General features: G+C 51.1%; 1 protein-coding gene across 7 annotated transcripts in view; it reads left to right on the top strand.

The window, feature by feature from the left end:
* The window catches only part of L3MBTL2 (L3MBTL histone methyl-lysine binding protein 2), a 30,680-nt gene that overhangs the window by 5,882 nt on the left and 1,970 nt on the right, over positions 1–22,828 (top strand). For 3 of the 7 annotated variants that reach the window (XM_059726364.1, XM_059726361.1, XM_059726365.1), the window contains 12 exons: positions 4,098–4,221; positions 4,740–4,819; positions 12,169–12,286; positions 12,507–12,641; positions 15,160–15,248; positions 16,793–17,024; positions 17,909–17,988; positions 18,701–18,805; positions 19,387–19,534; positions 19,964–20,046; positions 20,674–20,929; positions 21,694–21,759. In XM_059726364.1, coding sequence (XP_059582347.1) covers positions 4,098–4,221; positions 4,740–4,819; positions 12,169–12,286; positions 12,507–12,641; positions 15,160–15,248; positions 16,793–17,024; positions 17,909–17,988; positions 18,701–18,805; positions 19,387–19,534; positions 19,964–20,046; positions 20,674–20,929; positions 21,694–21,759 — 1,516 coding nt within the window. The remainder of the gene's footprint in view (positions 1–4,097; positions 4,222–4,739; positions 4,820–12,168; positions 12,287–12,506; positions 12,642–15,159; positions 15,249–16,792; positions 17,025–17,908; positions 17,989–18,700; positions 18,806–19,386; positions 19,535–19,963; positions 20,047–20,673; positions 20,930–21,693; positions 21,760–22,828) is intronic. The other 4 variants (XM_006258549.4, XM_059726363.1, XM_059726362.1 and 1 more) reach the window with 3 other exon arrangements.

Below are 22,828 nucleotides of genomic sequence, written 5' to 3'. Positions count from 1 at the left end.
GATCATGGGGGACCCAAGGCGACAATTGGCCAATTTCTCCAAGAGACGATCATGGGACACCAGATTGAAGGCTTTTTTGAAGTCAAGATATATGACATCAATCTCATCTCCCTTGTCCAGGTGATAGGTCACCTGGTCATAGAAGGAAATGAGATTGGTCAAGCAAGACCTACCCGCAACAAACCCGTGCTGGCTATCTCTTAAGATGTTGGCGTCGGCCAGTCCATTAAGGATGGCCTCCTTAATAAACTTTTCTAAGATCTTCCCTGGGATAGAAGTCAGGCTGATGGGTCTATAGTTAGCCGGATCCACTTTCCTCCCTTTCTTGAAGGTAGGCACCACGTTGGCCTTCTTCCAGTCTTCGGGCACTACACCAGAGCGCCAAGAGTTTTCAAAGATCCGCGCTAGAGGCTGGGCTATGATGCTCGCCAGCTCCTTGAGTACCCTGGGGTGAAGATTGTCAGGGCCGGCTGACTTGAAGGTATCCAGCTTCTCAAGATGTTCCTTCACAAAGTCAGCATTAATGGAGGGCAGGGGATCACCCTCACCCGGACTTCCCGGCCCTGTAGCGGGCACGGGCGTCCCATGGGGCTGATGAAAGACCGACGCAAAGTACCTATTTAATAGGTTGGCTTTTTCCTGGGCGTCAGTTGTCAGTTGCCCCATCTGGTTCAGCAGGGGTCCAACGTTGCCCCTGCTTTTCCTCCGGCTCCCCACATATCTGAAAAAGGACTTTTTATTGTCCTTGATGCTCAAAGCTAGCTGGAGTTCAGTTGCAGCCTTGGCTTTCCTGGTCAGCTCCCTACAGGACCGGACCAGTGCAGAATAATCCTCCTTGGAGGTGACTCCCATCCTCCATCCTTTGTAGGCCTTTCTTTTAGCCTCAGGAGGTCTGCTAGGTCCCTGGAGAGCCAGGGGGGCTGCTGTGCCCTCTTGCTGCCTTTCCTCCAAGATGGAATACACTTAGTTTGTGCATTGAGGATCGCTCCCTTGAGGAGCAACCACTCTTCTTGAACTCCCCTCTCCCTGTGGTCACAGTCCCTTAGGGCCTCACTGACAAGCCTCCTGTGCTTGTCAAAGTCGGCTTTCCTGAAGTCAAGGACTTCCGTGTTGCTGACTGACTTGCCAGCTTTTCGGCGGATGGTGAAGGTGATCAGCTCGTGGTCGCTGTCACCCAGCTTCCCATCTATCACTAGGTCGCCGACTAGGTCCTCCCCAGTAGCCAGCACCAGGTCGAGCAGCGCTTTGCCTCTCGTTGGCTCATAGACTTCTTGAGTCAGGTAGAGGTCATCCACGCACGAGAGGAAGCTCTGCGACCGCTCAGATTTTGCTGAGCGATCCTCCCACGAGATGTCTGAGTAATTGAAGTCACCCATGACAACCATGGTCCTGGAGCAAGCTGCCTCAGCCAGTTCCTGGGCAAACTCCTGGTCAAGCTCAGGACTTTGGGTGGGACGTCTGTAATAGACTCCCACCATTGTGTCCCCTGTGCCGTGTTCCCCACGGATTTTAACCCAGAGGGTCTCCAGCTGTCCACCCTGGTCGCCAATATTGGCTTGCAGGGACGCGTAGCTTTCCTTAACATAGAGAGCTACACCCCCGCCCCTTTTCTCTACACGATCCCTCCTGTACAGGGTATAGCCATCTATCCCCGTGGTCCAGTCATGGGTGGAGTCCCACCAGGTCTCCGTGATCCCTATGACATCGTGATTGTTTGCACTGAGCAGGAGGATGAGCTCCTCCTGCTTATTCCCCAAGCTCCTGGCATTTGTGTACAGGCAGGCAAGTGCCCCCTGGGGGGCTCCTTCCTTGCCCACAGGTTTTACCAGGGCTGGGGCTGGGGTGGGCTCCCTTGAGTGCCATGATCCGCTGGCTTTGCAAGGATTGTTCAGTGGGCCAGCAGTGGCGGTAGTCCCCCCGTCCCCCAGCGGGCTTAGTTTAAAGCCCGGTGGAGCAGGTCAGCCAGTCTGGCTGAGAAGAGCCTCCTCCCTAGGGGAGAGAGGTGGAGACCATCTCTTCCCAGCAGCTCGCTGCCTCTCTCGCCAAAGAGCGGGCTGTGGTCATGAAAGCCAAAGCCTTCCTGACGACACCAGCGCCGCAGTCTTTGGTTGACCACATAGATCCTCCTGTCCCTTCTCAGCCCATAGCCTGAGACTGGGAGGATCGACGAGAACACCACCTGTGCCCCCAGACCCTTAAGCCCCGCTCCCAAATCCCTGTAGCGCCTCATGACCTGGCTGGGAGTGCTCCGAGCCGTGTCATTGGTGCCCACATGAATAAGGAGCATGGGATAGCGGTCTGTGGGTTTGAGGAGCTTGGGGATCCTCTCTGCAATGTCCCGGATGCGGGCCCCTGGGAAGCAGCAGACTTGCCGGGCTAAGGGGTCAGGGTGGCAGATTGGCCCCTCCGTCCCCCTCAGGAGGGAGTCTCCCACAACAAACACCTTACGTTTTGTCTTGGGGAGAGCAGGGGCGGGAGTTGGAGTTAGGCCCATGTTGCCTGCGGGGGCCGGCAACTCAGCAGGCTCTGCTGGGGCAGCAGGAGGTGCATACCTGTTGCTCAGTTGTGGTGGGGGAGGGGCCTTGGTGCGGCGGGCCTTAGGGCCCTTGACCACCTTGGTCCATGCCCCTGGCTGGACACAGCAGGAGGTCCCAGAGTCCTCCTTTGGCGTGGAGGGAGACTGTGATCTACCCTCTGCCTCCCGGGGGAGAAGGGCCTGGCAGTAGGAGTCTATCTCCTGCTCGCAGTCCCTGATGGCACGCAGTCTGTGGACTGTGGCCTGGAGCTCCTCCAGCTGGCGTGCCAGAGACCCCAAAATGGAGCAGACCCCGCAAGGGGAGGTCGCCATGCTCCCAGGCCCCAGAGCCTGAAAAAGGGACAGGCAGCCCCCGCAGCCGAGAGCCAGGGGCTCCGTCTGCGTGGAGCCCGGAACCAGGGGCTCCGTCTGGGTGGCCGTCTCTGAGGTGCCAGAGGGGGGGGCCCTCGGGGTGCGGCGCGTGCCCATCCGTGTCATGCCTCTGGTAGGCTGGCTACGGCTGGGACTTTCTACCCTGGGGGGTGCGCAGGCAGGGTCTGGCACCCTCCCGCACGCCCTCCCGTGTGAACTCCATGCTAACTCACGCACCGGCAGAGAAGCGCGCCTGTTTGTGCAGCCTGTTCGCGCGGCTCCGGTCGCGTGGCTCCCTGGGGGCCTGGGCGAAGTAGGGGCCTGGGCGGGGCTTGACCTGGCCCGGCTCCACTCAGCTGCCGCCTCCCACACACACACTAAGGGGGTTAGCCCCTTCTCTCCACGGGCCCCGCTTACCCCGGCTGCGCTGGGGGTCAGCGGGGGGCTCCGCGGCTGCTGGAGGGTTTCTGGGGGGCTTCGGAGCGGGGGCGCAGCGAGCTTTCACCCGCGCGTCTCTCGCCGCTCCCGCGTCTAACTGGGCTTTTTCCCGGTCCGACCTAGTCGTCATCGACCTAGTCGTCATCCCTTGGGGCGCTCTGGTGAACAAACGTTCCCCCAGATACTGGTGGTCACCCCGATAAACTTATAGGTGGCCATCAGATCACCCCTGAGCCTGCGCTTTTCCAGGCTAAAGAGCCCCAGGGCTCTCAGCCTGTCATCGTAGGGTCTGCTTCCCTGACCTCTGATCATGCGTGTGGCTCTTCTCTGGACTCTCAAGCTTCTCCACATCCTTTTTGAATTGTGGAGCCCAAAACTGGACGCAGTACTCCAGCTGCGGCCTCACTAAGGCCGAGTACAGGGGGAGAATGACATCCCGGGATTTGCTTGAGAAGCATCTATGGATGCAAGCCAGCGTTTTGGTCGCTTTACTAGCCACAGCATTGCACTGCAAGATAATGCTTGCCTGAGGCCTGTTGGTGCCTGTTTTGCTTCCTGTGCAAATGTTCCAGGTGACTGTATGGGTTGGAAAGAAATGGGGTGGGGGGTGGAGTGACGCTGTGTCCATTGGGTTTCCAGCTTCTTATGGTCCATGAGTGTAAGAAAGATCCTCCTCCCAGAGAGACAAAGGTAAGTCTGCCTCTCGCCTGCTAGGACAGGTTTCCCTCATGCCTCTCAGTCCCAACATCCGCTCCCTCTTACACTCTTGCAGGGCAAGCCACCTACAAAGAAGGCTAAGGTCCTGCACAAGGCAGCATGGTCCGCCAAGATTGGGGCCTTCCTCCATTCCCAAGGAACGGGGCAGCTGGCAGATGGAACGCTGACGGGCCAGGATGGTAAGTGTAGATGGGCATGGAGGAGACAGCTGTACATTAGACTGGCTGGCGCAGGCAGTAGCAAGCAGCGCAGAGCTTGGTGCACACCCTTGCTACCAATACGTATTGGGATTGGGGAGGGGAAGGAGTGCACATATGTCTGGGTCAGGTTGATTGCAGCATGGAAAAACCTGAGCGGGAAGGACCCAGCGTCCATTACTGCCTCTTCCTCTGCAGTTGCTGGGAGCATGAGCACATCATTAGCTTAGCTCCTATCTGTCCTGGCTGTCACCGCCTTTGTCTTCCCTCCTCCCACAGGATTGTCATCATCTTTCATGTCGGGTTTTAACTTGGACTTGGGGCTTCTGGCTTTTCCCTGCCAGCCAGCAAATGGGATAAGCCCCAGATCACTTGTTTGTCAGGATAAAGTGGTGGCCTCTCCCCTACTGGCCCACCCTGTAGTTCCCAACTGCTGCCAGAAAGTAAATGGTTGTATAGGACTTTCTTGAGAACCAGCTGACCATGATGTTATCTTGCAGCTCTTGTGCTTGGCTTTGACTGGGGAAAGTACCTGCAGGACCATGGATACAAGGCCGCCCCTGTCAGCTGCTTCAAACACGTGAGTTCTTGCTTTCCATACCTCCCTGCCTCCGTGTAGCATGGTATGTAGCTCAGGCTTATCATATTAGTTGAATGAGAAAGTGGTGGTGGGGAAGGGATAGTTGCAAAGGGGAGAGGGTGCTTGATGTCAGACTTTGTCTTCTGTGTGGCTGGGAGAAAGGCAGAACCTCTTGGCACTGTTTGGGAGCCCAGTGGAAGGAGCATGTGAGTCTCCAGAAGGGGAAATGGGCAGGGATTTGAGACTGAAGGGTCCAGTGACAGCAAGTCAGACTGGTGCTGGATGTATCAGACCTGACCTCCATGACTTGAGGTAACTAAGGGAGGGAAAAGGGCATCATGGCCCTTGCAAGTGGTGAAGATAGGTACCCTCACTTTTCTTTAGAAATATAAACCTTACTACCCTTGGACTCTGGGTGGCTTCTCATGCAGTGTGTCTGTTTTCTCTGGTATTACATTACCTTCCTCACTCCATGGTTTCATTGTGGATCAGAGAATTTTTTAGATAAATAATAGAAAATGGAGCTGGATGGGACCTCCTGAAGCTGTATCTAGTGCACGTTGCTGCTTGAGGCAGGACTGTTCCTGTGTAAATGACCCCGAGCAAATGTGTGTTTGACCTGCACTTAGAAACAAGCTCCCTAGCAAGTCTGCTCCAGTGACTGACCTCCTTCAGAGTTAGAAAGTTCTTCCTAAAATCCCTCCTGTAACAGTTTACACTGTCCCATGTGTGGACATAGTACATTTGTGTGACATCCTCTTTCCAACAGCCTTTTCTCTTGGAATTTGAAGACTACTGTCAGACCCCTCTGTCATCTCTGGACTTAAATAATCTCCATTCTTCTCACCATGCCTCATGTTCTAGACTTTGAACAACTTTTGCTGCTCTCCTCTGGAGTCTGCCAGAACTTCCCTGCCCAGAACTGGCCACAGTCCTGTTGTTCCGTGTCACCTGTACAACACATTAATTCATACACAGTGCACAGAGATCGCTGCCTTTTGAATTACACTTAGAATTAACTTTGTTCCTCCACAGCACCGGAGTCTACTGTGACAGTGTTGTGTAAGTGGATATCACTTGTGGCTTTAGTCCAAGTGATGAAATGCGCCTCCTGGTGACAGTCCTTGCAGCCAGTGCCTAGCTGGGCAGATTCCTGCTGCATAAAGCTTTGGTTGCTAGAATTCACTTGCCCACACAAACAGCACTGAGAACACCCTTTGGTGTGGAGCCTCCGTATTTCTGTAGTGAGCGACATCTGTTTCTGTGGCCCAGGTGATTCTGTTGCCTGAGAGGAAACCACTACACAAGGCTTCTGCCAACTGGTCTAAGACCTTATGGATTGTTTCCCCATTCGAGGGAACTTGTCTCGTTGGTGGCTGAGCAGTTGTTGAAGATGGATATTGCTTTGAGCATAAAACAATGTCATGAGGAGATAAAGGGAGGGAAGATCTAGCTTGGCAAAGCTCACGGGGGCAGGAAAAGTGCCCCTGCTGTGGATTGGAAAAAATTCTTGGGACTTGTCTTTCCATTCTGTGGCTGACTGCTAAGGGGCACAGAGACATCCTGCAGTGAATTGTTGAAGAAAAAAAGGATTCTAAGAAGTACTGCAGGTCTGCAAACCAGCTGGACTACAAGGATGAAGAGCTGAACTGAGAGGAGCTGGTTCTGTTGCCAGCTTCTCAAAATTGCTTTCCAGGAACCCCAGATCTGAAGGAGACGGGCATATGGATGGGGCACAACTAGACACTAGGAAACAAAAGGGCACTGACAGCAGCAGGTATGCAGCTTTCTACTGTTATCTGTGGCAATGAGGGCTGATTTCTTAAAGCTGGCTATCTCTAGAACAGGGCTAAACTAAACTACTGCAATTCAGGTTTTAAATCCAAGTTAAGAGAGTGTTGATATGAAGTGGCACTATATTGGCTTAAATTGCCCTGTTACTTAAATTGATGCACTTTTATTTATGGTCTTACCTATGCCATCTTTCAATTGGGATCATTTTTAACCCTCCTCCCTCATTAGCCAGCAGCCTTTCCCTTCCCTCATGCCTTTTGTTTCAGTACTGTCCTTGCCATCACTAGTCCAAGAAGAAATTGCCTTGGAAGAGGGAATTAGTATTCAGGACTGAAGTGGGATTGAGTTGATTTTATCAAGTTGATTGTTCTGTGAAAGCCAGATGTGTTATGGCTTTTGGTTTTTCAACTCTGTATTTTTATTTCAGTGGCTACTGCAGCAAGACGGTTTTCCCCAGGGCAGGCTGGGAACAAACTGGACCCTCTGTGGTGAAGGGATTCACAGCAACCCTATGCTCATAAAAAGAGAGCAAACTAAACCTACCCTTGGATGCATTTATGGGTTCTGAGAAGGGGAAAAAATGGAGCTCCCCCATGGGAGATCCCTTTGCCCTCATTCTCCTCCAATCTCAGCAGTATTCCTGCCCAGAGCAGGGGAGGTTGGACTTGATGATCTTTTGATGTCCCTTCAAGCCCTTAATTTTTATGAATCTTTCTGGAATGGGAGACGGTGCTGAAGGAAGACTGTCAGCAAATAAACTGGGGCTCAAGAGAAAATGGCTGCAGCATCAATTCAGACCCCTTTAGCTAAGTTTCTCAATGGTCACAATACAACTGGGTTCAGACCAATCTGCCGCTGCAATTTGTCACCCTTTTTCTGTGCTGTGTCCTCTTTGCACCTAGCCTGAAATGATCTGGTGGTGAATAAAAACATACCTTGGGAATTCTGCGTCTTGCTACTGCACTGAGTTATTCCACTTTTGAGCCTCCTCCCCAAATCAAATCTTTACCAAGCAAGACTAGTATACATGCATCCTACTGATGGCTCACTCCTTCCTCTCAGTCACATAAAGTCTCGCCATAACAGCAGCTGTTTCATTGCTGCTTTAGCACAGCTTTCCTGAACTGCTCACTGAGTAGACTGCTTACTGCCCGTAGATGCACGAAAATCAGTAAGTCCCTTTGGCGTCTGTTCAGGTGGCAGAGCTGGGGAGGGAAGGGAAGCACCTGTGACTGTAACAAATATGATCTAGAAAGGGAGGAATGTGCCAGGGTAGCATAAAAGAACAAGGAGCAATGGTCTCAAGTTGCAGCAAGGGAAGTTAGGTTAGATATTAAGAAGAATTTTCTCACTAGGAGGGTAGTAAAGCACTGGAACAGGTTACCCTGAATGGTGGTGGGATCTCCATCCTTGGAGGTTTTCAAGACCTGGGTAGACAAAGCTTTGGCTGGGATGATCTAGTTGGGGCTGCTCCTGCTTTGAGCAGGGGGTTGGACTAGATGACCTCCTGAGGTCCCTGCCAAACATAACTTTCTATGATTCTATGAAAAGGTTAGCCCATAGCTCCATGGCTGGTTCTCCAGCCCTCCTTCTGAAGCGGGGTGCAGAAAGCACTTCTGTCTCTTACAGGTCATCTTCTCCAGGCAGTGCTATTATAAATAACTGTGTCTGGTACAACAGTGTGTCTATAGGTTTTGCTAGGGTCCCGCTGCTTCCTCTGCCCATTGTTATGAGGAGTTACGACCCTCAGTTTCAAATGTTAGGGCTGTTCAATTTCCAAGTAACTGGGGACCACACACCCTGCAGGCTGCATCAGGACAAGTCACAGGCCCTTGTGCTGCACACTGTGTGGACACCCCCACTGCTGCACCGTGAGGCTGTGTGGGCAGCTCTGCTGCTACTGCTGTGTGTGCCCATGTGGGCATCCCTGCTACTATTGCACCATGTGTCCATACAGCCCCCTCTGCCACTACTGATGTTGCAGCTGAAATAATAGGGGGAGCCGCAGCCAAGCTGCAGCCTGAGAGCAGTAGAGCTTTGTCCCTCATAGGCCACATGTGGTCCATGCCCTGCCAATTGGACATTACTGCAGTAAATGTATCAATAGCAATGCTTTCCCTGCTCGGTTGTGGTAGGTCAGCAGCTGTCTCCAGCAGGGATGGACACGTACATTTGAAGCCTGTTCAGAAGGGTGGCAGCCATTACCTTCTGTTTCTAATGTTTGAAGGAGCTACAGAATGATTCTCAGTAGCAAAACCACTGGGGCTTTAACCCTGGATCAAGCAGTGCTAAACACCAGTGCAGGTTTGCTACATGGGAATCATCCTCAGCTTTTACACACAACGGTTCAAATGGCCTTGCTGCCGCCCTTCTGAAACCTTCCCCGTTGAGAAGGGCTTCGTATGTATGTGTCCATACCCATAGACTCCTGCCACACATTACATATATTATGCAATTAACTAGTTAATTGAGCAATAAATTTAGACCAGGCACACAAGCAAAATAATGATCATGCCATAAAAATGGCCATCCAGCTATAAAAAGAGCCCACCAGCTACAAAGTTAGTGCTTGAAAATGTGTAACAGCTCTCAAGATGGTTTCTATCCAACTTTTATTTGAATGTGGGGCAGGGCCCTTAGTCTTCTTCAGTCCTCCCTGAGCTCATCCTGCCACCTTCTGGCTGATGCGTAGCTGACATGCCCCCTCTGGGTTAGTGCCAGTGGGAAGCTCTTTTAGCTCCAGTGAAGTGGGTGCTCACTAAATGAAGATGGAGGTGCTGTTAGTGTCAATCCCTTGGGGATGGGAATAGGCTGCATGTCTGTTCTTAAAGGCCAGAACATTTGCTCATTCTGCTTTGGCAGCTCTTTTTCTGTATGTTTCCAGGAACATGCTGCAGTGCTCTTCCCCGTGGTGGTGCAAGCCATAATAGTCTCCTCCTTGATAATGGATGTCAGGGCCTGGTGCCAAAGGCTTGGGCACGTGAGTTCTACTGCTAGCCCCTGCCCGGTTTGGAAACCCTGATCTCTGAGTCTGTCAGTGTGCTTTGACTCATTGGCATATCCCCCTGCAGTACTTTAAGGCCAGTTGGGATGGCAGCACCTACTCATGGTCTTTCTTACCCCCCTCATGCTGGTGTCTGGCTGTTGTAGCCAGCTTCCAATTTGCAGTTGCCATTCTTTTTCACAGTGTCAAGTGTCCTTGCCCTCTTCAACTGGTACCACAAGGGTGGAGCTACTTCAGTGTAGAAAAGTCCCTTTTCTCATTATGAAACCACAGCTGTTTATCTTAAATCTTGAGAACAGTTTGAATCTGTCAGCCTTGCCAGGTCAGGATGCTATAAGCTTTGCTCCACCTAGTGAGCATTCTCCCCAAGTGCCAGTGTCACTGGAGGGCACGAGCACTGGAGGAAATAATCTTGCTCTCAGGCAAGAAGGCTGGGTGGTGGCCGAACATACCCTTGCCAGGCACGTCCTGGCAGCTTCTCTCACACTGCAGCAGAGCTGGAGCCCAGCATTTGTGTTGGCTTCCCTTTTGAACAAAAATAGCAACACACATGGGAGCTTCTGGGGTTTTATTGGTGTGAGGGGAGGCTGAGTTCTTCTTCCACAGGTCTGTTGGCTCCCCAAAGGCCTTTCAAAATTGGATTTCGAGGAACTCTGCCCAGATAGCATTGGATTTGCAATCGGTGAAGCACCATGCTAGGGCAGATGTGGGACAGCTTACATTGCAGCCTGTGCTAGGGTTCCCTTCTTTCCCCCCTCCTTTTTACTTGTTCCTCATCTTAGATTTTCTTGCAGATTCTTACATTATTCACCGTAGCAGGAACAGGAAAGCCCTCAACATGATGGGGGCTCCTACATGCTCTTCTAGACGAAATAAAAAAGCCATGCATCTACAGTGCATTTTTGCCATTTCCAGTAGTGCTGTCTCACCGGTTCTGTTGCCAGTGATCTGTTTCTATAGTGAACGCACACACACAGGTTTAGGGGAGAAGGTGGGGGGAACCTGACTCAACATAGATGTTGGTCATTCTGATCAGTGTCCCTGTACCCTGCAGAAAGCCGGGCCTCAGTTCTTTGGGAACATCCTGAATTCTGCAGCTCCTTGAGTGGTACGGACTGGAGGTTGTGTGCCTGCTCCACATCAGACAGGAAAGGATAGCCCACTGGTTAGCGTGCCAGCCTTCAACTGAGTTCAAGCTCTGTTACAAATTCCCTGTTTAAGTTTAGGCAAGTTACTTAACCTCTCAGTGCCTCACTTTCCTATGTGTAAAATTGGTATACTGCTACTTTCCAGCCTCTCAGGGATGTAGGGAAGGTAAATGCACTAAGAGGTGCACACATACCACTGTAATGGAGGCCATTCAGGTACCTTAGGTCAGTTGAAAAATGGCAGTTTTTATGTACAGGCAGTCCTTGACTTACAGTGTTTCGAATTACAACGTTTCACACTTACAACATTTATAAATTGACACCCTGTTTCAACTTTGACGTCAGTTTTGACTTTACAACGCTTGATCTGATGCGACACCACACCAGCAAACAAGTTCGCTGCGTCACTCATCTCCATGGAGAACATCTGTCTAAACTTCCTTGGACACTTCCTTTAAGAAAGCAGACGAGACACCAGGAAACCTGCAGCCAAGTCTCCTGAGAAGACTCCAGCCAAGAGCCCTTCAAAAAGTCTAACCAAGAGCCTTTCAAAAAGTCAAGCAAAGTCACCTCAAAGAAGTCCTTCCAAAACAATATGATTGCTATTTACAATATAAATACATTAATGTAGCTATATTACTCATCTATAATTGATCGAGTACAAAATTCTGGGGTATTTTTAGTGAAAATAGGGTATCCGGCCTTTGTTCAGGAGCCAATCCTCCATTTATAACATTGTTTCTTATGAGAAAATTGGTTCTGAGTTACAATGTTTCAACTTAAGACAGGGTTTTCAGAAACCAATCCTGTCGTTAAGTCCGAGGACCACCTGTATATATAATAAAGATAGCTGCAGCTACCTGCCCTGTGGTAGTGGTTTTAATATTAAATCACTTGTGCTCTATCTTCCCATTTCAGCTACGATGTAGAGTTGATGATGAACATGTGTATCACAATAGTGAATAGTTGGGGGGTTGGCTGACTGAGGCTTTGGTATCTGGAAGGTATGAGGGTCACTATGGGTTTATTGGATTCATTATTGGTTATCCAGTCATCCTGCCATGACTTCCACATCTCATGGAAGCAGCAAAACAGTTAACAGAATTCATCCTTAAACTTCTGTGTGTGGGGTCTGCTGTGAACACCGCATGCATTGAGCCTTTTAAGAGCTAATATGTCAGGCTGTCTACAGGCTCAGGCAGGCAGCACTACACACCCCGAAGTTTTCCAGGTTTCTGCCTCCAGCCATGAAGGCTAGAAGGAAACCTGCATTGTAGAGAAAAGGGTAAAATCTAGAGCACAGTGCTATGAGCATAAAAGAGATCCTGTTTGTACAGTTCTTGCAGCCCTGGTTTGTAACTGCTGCTCTTGTCTCTCCCTTCGCTTTTGCCCCGGCTCTGCAGGTGCCGCTGTTTGATCAGTGGGACGATGTGGTGAAAGGGATGAAGGTGGAAGTGCTGAACAGTGATGCTGTGCTCCCCAGCCGGGTATACTGGATTGCTTCTGTCATCCAGACTGCAGGTAAGTCTCCAAGAGGTTCACTAGCAGCCAGAAAGGGCCAAAGGAAACTGACTGGTGAGGAAAGTTGAAAGGGTCTGTTATACCTAGCCTGGCTAGTTGACAGTCTGCTACAAGAATGACTTGGGGCATAAGATTGTGGTAGCTGAGGAAAAGCATTCAGCATGCTCCACAATAGAGATACAGACTGATGCTTCAGGCCTCCCTCCCTCTCTCCTGGCAGGGTACAGGGCACTGCTGCGCTACGAAGGCTTTGAGACCGACTCTGGCTATGACTTCTGGTGCAACTTGGGCACAGTGGACATCCACCCCATCGGCTGGTGTGCTATCAACAGCAAAATCTTGGTACCCCCTCAGAGTGAGTGCCTGTTGGACCCAGCACTTGGGAGAACAGGCGCCAGGGGAGTCTGGTTCTCTCCTAGTTTGGTGTCATAAGCTCAATTTGCTGTGGTTGGGACTGCAGGGCCATGGCTGTCTTTGGTTGCTGCCATTTCTCTTGTTCCCTGGAGAGCAGTGAGGACACCATGCTGTTCACACTGGTCCCCAGGGCTTACCCAGGAGAGTGATGGAGAAGCTTTGTCCGTCCCTGCTCAAGCAGAGGGATAACTTGGGAGTGCTGGTGAAACAGCATTGGCCTGGAATTTTCTGGCTTGGATATGCTGTTTCTGTGTTTGGATATGCATACGCCTCCTCTGACGTGTTCAGGAAGAGTTTGGACAGCCATTATTTGGGGATGATCTAGGCGTAGCTATGCCTGTATTCTACTATGGGAATTTCCTATGCTTCTGGGCTTTGCTGCTTACCTCTTCTCCCCCTTTCTGCTACATGTCAGGGTGTTTTTAAGCCTTCCTCAGAAGCATTGGGTGCTGGCTGCAGCCACGGCTGGGGATTGGACTGGGGTGTGCCAGTGCTCCTGCTGAGACTCAAACCCAGAGGTTCCTGGCTAAAGGGTCTTGCCCCCCTGCTCAGGGTCACCATGTTTGGGGGTCAGGAAGGAATTTGATCCCATGGTCATATTGGTTTGGACTGTGGGGGTTTTTGCCTTCCTCTGTAGTGTGGGATGTGGCCCTCACCTGGGGAATCTCTTGAGTGTATGTTAGAGCAGGCTGCCGGCTCCTCTGAGCTGGTCTTCCAGCTTCTGCATGCCTTTGGCTTTGAGATCCTGTATCCAAATTGTTTCATTTTCAGCCAGTGTCCTTTGGTTGTCATGTCCCCAGGCAGGATTGCTAGGAGAATCCAGCAGGCCTGTTCACTGGCTCTTGATCTTGGCAGGGCTTTGCTATCTGGGGCAGCAGCCCCTGATCTTTTCCTAGTCCCCACCCCCATTACAGACATGCACGATGGTGTGGCCTCAAAGGAGCAGTAGCTGAAAACCTGAAGACTGTTAGCTGTCCATGTTAACTGCTCCATGTTAACTGTCCCTGTATCCACTCTTGCTGCTTGCTGAAGGCCACAATGGGCTTACCATTGACCTAGCTTTTATTTACTGTGAGCTACTGCTGACACAGGACGAGTTACCATAGAGCAGCTGCCTCTTTTAATGATGGTTTTATAGGGTAACTGGGAGGACTTAGTGTCTCCATAGGATTAACGAGCCACTTGGGGGTCTGGTGATCTAAAGCGTTACGTCCTCTTTTTCTTTCTAACCCCTAACATTCTCCCCAACTCATCTCAAACCTGACGTTCAGGTGACATATGGCACTCACATATGTGTGTATGTATGGGAAAGTAGTGGCAGCTGATATATCTGAATTGGAAGGATACCTTGAGTTTAGACCAGTAACTGTCACCCTAGGTTACTGTGGGATCCTTTTAATGGTGCTGCAGGGTCCCACTCAATATTAGCCCTGTTAGACACCTACACATGATTAGCAAGATAAACTCAGAAATTTCAAATAGGAATCCATACTGTCAAAACCATTCTGAGTTGCTGTGGACTTTATGGGCCTTTGTACATGCCACAAAATTGGCTTTTAGAATGGCTTAAATGCCCTTTTGCACCACTTTAGTGGTGTTGCTGTTTACATGTTCAGCAGCATATTCTGGTTTAATGGCATTGCTGTTTGCACGCTTGGTGGCATATTCTGTTTTAAATTACTTTGTTATATAGCAAGATAAAAGACCTCTGAGACGTTTTAGTTTGCTACCTAACAGTGCACAGGGCACTGGAAGCTGACGTGCTCAGGGCTTGGCAGGCCCCGCACAGCCCGGGTGCTGTGGGACCCAGCAGGAGCCTATGCAGGCAGTTTCCACTGAAGAAAAAAAAAGCAGCAAGCCTGATTTTTGTATTTTATTTTTTTTATCTCCCTGGAGCCTGCCTGAGCTGCGGCGGGGCCCGGTGCTTTCCTCCGTGGCTGCGGCACCCCCTGGGATCACCCGGGCTGGGTGCCAGCGGGCAAGTGCTGCCTGGGGGGCCCCCACACAGCTCAGGGACCATTCGGCCCGCCAGCAGCTTGTCCCGTGTTCCCCGCCCTCCCCCCACCACGAAAGAGGCAGGTAAGGATTGGGCCTCCACCCTTGTGTACACGCCATGGGGGTTTAGTTTGATTTAATTCTTACTAAATTGAAGTTTAGCGAGAACTAAACCGAATTAAACCCCTGTGGCGTGTACAAGCAGCCTATGAGTTCTTTGCCAGGGAAAAACTGCTGTATTTTATTTCTGTAATCAAGAAACAAATGAAAGCGAAGAGTTGGCATTTTCCAAGGATGGGCTTAAGCCTAACAAGGAATACCTTGAGTCTAAAAAGGTTGAGAACCACTGATTTAACGAGACAGTCCACAAAGAGGAAAAGTAACATGCATTGTCTGTTAGCAGTGCAGCAGTGAGGTGACATGAGCTGTTTCAATACTGTGTGCTCCTCTCTGTGCCTGCTCAGCTATCCACGCCAAATACACGGATTGGAGAGGGTACCTCATGAAGAGGCTGGTGGGAGCAAGGACCATCCCCGTGGATTTCCATATCAAGGTAATGGGATGGGTGTGGACATTCTTCTACCTCGGTTCACGGGTGGATGCAGACAGAACAGTGTGGGAACAGCGTGTCAGCTTGCTTCTGATTGGATTCACCTCCCCTAGGGTTCATTGAGGGTGTTGTGTCTTGTGGAGTAGAGGAGGGTTTCTTTTGAACACGCTGAGTGCTGCCAGGCAGAAGATAGGACAGAGTGCTCCTTTGGCAGTGTCCTGCATAAATGGCCCGGTCGCCACAGTCCTACACTGTGTGACCTTTTCATCTTTTTAGGCCTAGGCTGGTTTACGAAGAAATTGTTACCAAGCGGTGTAAGCCCAGCATACTGGTGGAAGGTCTTGTTTTTCATTAGGGCATGAATTCGCAAAGCCTGTTGTCTTAAGAAAACATTCACCTAGGTTGTTTTATTGCAAAGAAATGAGCCATTTGAGTGGAAACATTTGTCTTCAGTATGAGACAGCGCAGCAGTAGGCTGGGGAAGCAGAGCAGCAAGACAGGCTGACACACTTAGCTTCAGGGGCTCACCTGAAGCGCACGGAGCCAGTAATATCTGTGCCAAGAGGTCCGCTAGATCTTAGCAGTTCCTTAGGTTGCTTCAGCTAGCGTGATATTCCAGGAGAAGGAGAGGGCAGGCTCCCCCTGCCGGCAGATTTTGGAAAGCTGCTTCTTTGGGTATATACTGAATTTCTGAGGGAGGAGGGTAATGCCATTAAGTGTTTGATAGGAATAGGGCATTATGGGATTCAATCATATATGGGAGGCATTATAATTGGGGGCATTGCTCTGGCAAGTCTAGCAAAGTTTGCTAGGCCCCTGTGACAGCTTAGGAGGCTGGGTTTTAATTAAGTGGCTTATTCATGGGATAATGTCAGATCTGCTGGGATGTGGTGAAACAAACTGGAGACTTGCTCAACAGAGGGGCAGTAGAGAGAAGCAGAGATGTAATCATGCCTGGGGAAAACCTTCTTTTCCAGGTACATCTGGGTGTGGCGGTGGGGTACGTGCATGCATGCACGTGTGTACTAAGATACTGTTACTTCAGACCCATGGCACAAGAGCTCATTGCGCTCTTGAGATCCTTGGCTGCCAGACACGAAGGTGTTGAGGCTTTATAAAAGCCTCATGGGTAGGCAGGGCTGGGTCTGATTGAAGTTGAGAGTCCCAGAGAAAAGCCGTCCCTGTTCCTGGAGCTTCAGTTTTACCAGTGAGATATGACACTAAGGGGTTTATCCTGCTGCCCTCTCAAGTCAGCAGAAAGTCTCTGCCCACTTATGACTATTGAAGGCCTTGTGGCCACCTTCAAGGCCAATGAGGTATACGCCTCCCTGCCAAATTGAAATGGCCCTTGGGGTTTCTATAGAGCAGAATTCTTCACTTCTTAATCCAAAGGTGTCTGTTCAGCAGCACTTTCTGCCTATGGCTGCTGTCTCTCTCCCCAGAGGTGGCTGCAGCGAGGTGCTGCTGAGTGGTCAGGGTACCTGCAGAGAGAGTCACATCCTGGGAAGGTGCTAGAAATGCTCCGTTTTGTTTGTTGCCTTCCCTAGATGGCGGAGAACATGAAGTACCCATTCCGGCAGGGCATGCGGGTGGAAGTGGTGGACAAGGACCATGTGTCTCGGGCCCGCATGGCGGTTGTGGACACAGTCATTGGTGGCCGGCTGAGGCTCCTCTATGAGGATGGAGATAGTGATGATGACTTCTGGTGCCACATGTGGAGCCCCCTGATCCACCCAGTGGGTTGGGCACGAAGAGTGGGCCACAACATCAAGAAGACAGGTAGGAACCCACATGACACATTGGCTTCCCAGGCTGGGACCTTCCAAAGAGGCAGTGGCATTGGGTTAGGGTTGACGCTGATGGTGATTGTCCATGTATCACGCTAATCCTGATAGGGCCACCCTTATTCTACAAGTTGGGCATGTCCCGGGATGTCCTGCTTCCTGCTGTATCTGGCCACTGGCTCTGTCTGGCCAGGTAATTTCTCCCTTCAGGGTTGAAAGGCCAAACGCCCAACTGTGGTAGACCTGGCCAGCTACACTCTGCTGTGCATCTGTAGCAAAAATGCTGTTTCTGACTCAAGCCCCCAGACACAGTCAGTTTCTCCTCTGCAGCATAGAGGTGCTCCATCTTTATTTTACTCTGTCTAATTATTAATGGCCCTGCAATTATGCAGCCTCTCTGTGACAGGATGCTAGCCCCTTCAAGAGCAAGTGTCTTTTAGATCACCTCATCTTGGAGCATGTACCTTTGAGGAGGAGACTTCTTGGCAAGCTTAGGGCTCTGAGAAATTCCAGAGATCAGGTGACAAAGAGACCGAGGCCCAGGGTCTGCTTTTTCCCTCAGTCCCTCCTGGGAAACTAGAATTTCCCAAAATTCCTCCCTGTGTTATGAGAGAGTCCCCTTGCTCTTAGAAACTGGTATGCCTTTTTTTTTTTTGTTACACCTTAAAAAAGTGTCCCCATTTTTTGTTCCTCTGGCTGCTCTTATTGGCCTCCAGTCCCCTCTCACTGGCTGGTGCCCTCCTCTTTCTAGTAGCTGCTGAGCTCTGAGCAGATGACTGGCAGCCACTTAGGCAAACCACCCCCTCCCCACCCCTGAATACCTCCATCATTGTAGAGGGTTCATTTTTTCAAACCTTTCCTGTTTCTGTCCCTGGACAGAAGAAAAGCGCAGTGACATGGCAAACCACCCCACCTTCCGGAAGATATACTGCGATGCCGTCCCCTATCTCTTCAAGAAGGTAGGAGAGCCCTGCCCATACACCTGAGACTGCCATGGCAAAGTGGGGTGGGGTACAGGAAAGTTTGCCAACCTGTGGTGCTTTCCTTCCTGTGTGTCAGCCCCACTTGTTGGACTCCATCACACATGGATGCGGAGCTTTCTCTGCCCTGTGGCAACAGTGGATCTAGGAACCTAAAGCTTTGCTTGACTGGGGTGCAAGGGGATGAAGTGGATTTGGGGGCAACTCAAAGATGGAGTCAGTCCTATGGGTTTGGAGTCGTGTTAGTGCAGGGGCCAGGGTGGGAGGTATTCTTGCCCTTAGGTCCAGGGACCTTGCTTTGAGGGGAACGGTTACAGCGTGGGACTCAGTCATGGTGAGGTGATGACTTGCATGAGGTTGAGTTGGACTGAAGGAGCCTGGCTAAGGTGAGGTGCTGGCTCTGAGAGGCTTCTGGTTCTGAGGCAAGGATCATTTGTCCCCTGTCCGTCCCCCCCCCCCCTTGCTTGTTTTGGACTCTGCCTTCCATTGACTGTGATTGCCCCTCTTCTTCAGTCACCCCAACTCCCTCCCTTCATGTCTTGTTTCTTATCTAAGACAGCCTTTCCTTTCCCCTCCCAATATGGGCCCTAGCCAGCCAAAGGATTACTGTGCTTCTCAGAGGGCTTTGAAACTCCTCCCCTTGTCCTTGGTAACCAACAGGGTATTTCTTTGTACCTGTGGTCTGCTCTAGGTGCGAGCTGTCTATGCTGAAGGTGGCTGGTTTGAGGAGGGCATGAAATTGGAAGCCATTGACCCCTTGAACCTGGGCAACATCTGTGTGGCTACTGTGTGCAAGGTAACCTGGGCCAAGGGGTGGGGTGAAGCCTTCTGTCTTGCTTAGCTGTATTTAATTGAAGCTATGGACAGTGGAGCCTCTTCTCTGTCCCTTGCTGGGAGGGAAGGGCCAGGATAACCCAGTCTTTGTGGGCACCCTCAGAGGATTAGGCAGCAGGAAATTGGGTTTGTGCACTCACTCTGCAGTGGGGCAACATACAGATGCGGATAGGCATCTGCTGGGCTGTGCCACTGCCTACAGCAGCTTGCAGGTTAGCTTTCCCAGATAAGTCTCTGTCAATGCAGCACATGCCTTGTGGAAGGGCGGCCCTTTCTCCCAGATGCTCTGCTCTGGATAAGAGGCAACATGAATCTGCTCCCTCAAGAAGCCATGCCAGCTCCTGGAGAGTGCAAATGCTGCAACTAGGTGCTGCTTTGAAGAGTAAGACAGGCTGTGTTACACCCCAGAGGCAGCTCTCTCAGTGCCAGGGCATCGTTCCAGCCTAAACCAGCAGCAGGGTTCATGGGGATCTTTCAAGGCCAAAGGCTTTCGAGCAAGCTGAACTGCTCCTCTCATGCTCTGCACTTCCTGTGCTGTGACAGGTCCTCTTGGACGGGTATCTCATGATCAGCATTGATGGGGCCACCTCCGCGGATGGCTCGGACTGGTTCTGTTACCACGCTTCCTCACATGCCATCTTCCCTGCCAACTTCTGCCAGAAGAACAATGTTGACCTGACCCCACCAAAAGGTGAGACTGAGCCCCTTGCCCTCCGTGTGCAAACCTGAGCATGGCAAGGCTTCTGACTTCTTGACTGTATGTTTTGTAAGGGGACATGGCCTGGATGGTTCAAAATCAGGAGGCCCCAACTTGCTCATTCCCTTTTGGGGATGAATGGCCTGACTGATCAGCTTCAGCATAGGCTTTCTTGGACATGTGTGCTTGTTTCTCAAAGTATGGCATGGCTGGATGCTCTTCCCAACCTCTGCTCAGTAGCAGTGGGTTGAGGCTAGACTGCAGCACTCAGTCAAACTGCATGGTTCCTCTCATCTTCCTTTGAGCTCTGCCTTGCAAGTACAAGGGGAAGGGCCCCTAAGCCATGTTGAGTCACTGTTGCTGCTTACTATGTATCTCCCAGCTGTTCTGTCCACTGATCAGCCCTTCTTCCTCATGCTGCAGGGTATGATGCAAAGACCTTCAACTGGCAAAGTTATCTGGAAAAGACCAGGTCCAGAGCAGTGCCAGCACGGCTCTTCAACACGGTGAGTACCACCTGGGAGAGTTGCCATGCAGAGGCACAAGCTTCACATCAGCCCACAGGAAGGAGCAAATGCAGCTTAGGTGTCTCAGACCTAGGCTGTTAACTGCCAAAAGCTTTGGGGAGCAGCCAGGAGGATCTATGGATGACACGTGCTTGTGTTTCCTTAGTACTCCCAGGTTCTGCCTGCAGGGATCTCTCGCCCAGTACTGAAACACAGGGGTGGGGATATGGTCTCTGCTCCATGCTGGCAGAACAGCCCAGTGGTGTCTCAGAAGGGTGAACCTACCTGCCTGTCAGCCTCGCTTAGCCCCCGTCACTGTCCTGGTTTAGAATTTTAGTTGAACAACCCTTCAATGTTATGAGCTGTACCCTCTGGTTTAGTGTATGACCTCAATAAAAGCAGATTGACATTACCTGGGGAAATAGCTGGGTTTGCTTTGTTATGCTGGGAATTTGGGCCTGTTCATATTTGGGTAGGTGAAGGCACACTTTGTAACTCTGTTATAGCCTTCACTGGGAGAGACCAAGCAGGACTGTTCTGTCTCCACTGTCTGAGCTGGAGGCAGGTACCATAACTGGAGCAGCAGGGTCATATTAAAGTTTGAGATTGGGTTGAAAGCCATCGTAGTGGGTTTTTCCCTCTGCCCAGGACTGTCCAAACCATGGCTTCAAAGCAGGCATGAAGCTAGAAGCGGTGGACTTAATGGAGCCACGACTCATCTGCGTGGCTACAGTCAAGCGTGTGGTCCATCGCCTCCTCAGCATCCACTTTGATGGCTGGGACAATGAGTATGACCAGTGGGTGGACTGCGAGTCACCAGATATCTATCCCGTGGGCTGGTGTGAGCTGACAGGCTACCAGCTCCAGCCTCCTGTGGCTCCAGGTGAGTGAGCACTGGTTTTTCACTATAACCACAGAGATGTAGCGTTTGGTGGCAACTGATTTTGACCCCCGGTTTTGTGTGTTCTTGCTTTCCTGTGACTTGAGGGAGGAGAAAACATCTCCTTACTGTGTCCTGGCCTTCATGTTTCCCTCTCCCCTAACATACAGCCTGGCTTAGCTGGGCTGATGTAGAATCCAGGGCTAGGGGGCTGGGTGATGGAGAGGGGAAGCCCACAGGTGGGAGATGGATTGTAAGCTCCCCCTCATTTCTCCAGCAACCAATGGAGAATTTTTCTGCTGAAGGTGCTTCCAGGTGCCCCTCTCACTGTGCTGTCTCTGTCCTCCCTTCAGGTGCAGCCTTAGTGTGGCTCCCACCTCCCAGCAGGTGCAGCTCTATCCCTTCCTTTTCCCACTAGCTTCCTGATTTCCTCAGAGGATTAGAACAAGCCTCATACAAAGGTGCTGCTCCTCTCTGGACTAGCAGTAGCCACTGCTCCTACCTCTTAGATCCCTTTCTGCCATCTTGGAACTGCAGGCTTCATCCCTGAGGTTCCAGTACTCTTCTCCCTCTGTGCCCCCATCCTGCCGAGCTTAGGGGCTCTTCCCCCAGGTTCTCCCCATGATACGCAGCAGGAGCAGTGCTCCATCCTCTTGGCTTTTGTGGCAGGCTGGTGGATATATCTCTTGTTTCACTTGCATCGGCCTGTCCCTGTTACCTGCTGGTTCTGGAACCCAGCCCTAATTCCTCTCTTGTCTCAATGACAGAACCCACAACCCCTGTGAAAACCAAGGAGGTGCCGAAGAAGAGAAAAAAACCCTATGGGAAGAAGAGTAAGTGACTTAGATTAGCCCATTCTTCACAGTACCCCTTCCTTTTCCTCTGTGGGAGGACCCTTTCCCCATTGTGTGCACTTCACAGTAGGCTGGAGTGAGAGGTCTGTTGCTGTGGATGGAGCTAGCCCATGCTATGTGGCAGTGCAGCTGCCATCATTCCAGCTTGCATTCCCCCATGCTCCCCTGGCTGCAGAGAGCTCCAGGCACCACGTAGGGAGGGTCAGCCCATACTCTGGTTCCCCATGTGTGCTGATTAGCTGCAGTCCAAACAGAAACTTTCAGGCCCTGAGAACATTCCCCAGCTTTCCTTTGGGGCTGACACGTTCTTTGACAACATGCAGCTTCCCTTTTGTCCATTAGCGTGATGGGGAGACTCCATGCCTGACCCAGTTCAGGTAACTGGAAGTCAGTCAGGGTTATGTTTCTTTCCTCGTTGGTACTGGAAAGAAAGGGCATGCTGCGGGTGACCATTGGGGAGCAGTGAGATGAGACCATGTCACCATCTCCCATGTTTGTTAGTGCCTACGAGCCGCAACTCAGGCTTCATTGTGCTATGTGCTGTCCTAACATGTAGTGCCTGACAGGCCTCATCCCCAAGAATTTGCAGGCCATGATGTCATAACTAAAAATAGAAAAATTATACAGATGCCACATGTACAGGAGCAATCTTGCCCATGTGTGAGGATCGAGGCCCAGGCCATTAAGCAAAGCACTGAGGTGGCTTTAGCAAGCCTGTTCATATAAGCGAAGCATGTGCTTAAGTGCTTTGCTGAATCCAAGCCTTTATGTGCAAGAAAATGAAGTGCTCTGCATTTAGGATGATGGGAACAGTGCACTGCCCACCCCCCTCTTTTGGACTGGGTGCCTCCCGGGGGCTTTGGCTAGTCCAAAGAAAGATACATCAGCTGCCTGACTGCTACCAGTGTCTCAGGACTGTCCGATTGGGGGTGAATGCCATCCCCCTCCTGGCTCATTGAAAAACAGCTTGCTGGCTGAGCATGCTTGTCTTTGTCCTGCGTTTGTCGGTGAAAGAGGACAGTTAGCAGCTCCAGTAAGATGGCAGGTC

Source organism: Alligator mississippiensis, chromosome 4 (assembly GCF_030867095.1).
Source record: "Alligator mississippiensis isolate rAllMis1 chromosome 4, rAllMis1, whole genome shotgun sequence".
NCBI classification, from domain to species: domain Eukaryota; kingdom Metazoa; phylum Chordata; order Crocodylia; family Alligatoridae; genus Alligator; species Alligator mississippiensis.
The sequence above is the reverse complement of the archived record's forward strand: the minus strand, read 5'-3'. Positions and strand labels throughout refer to the sequence as shown.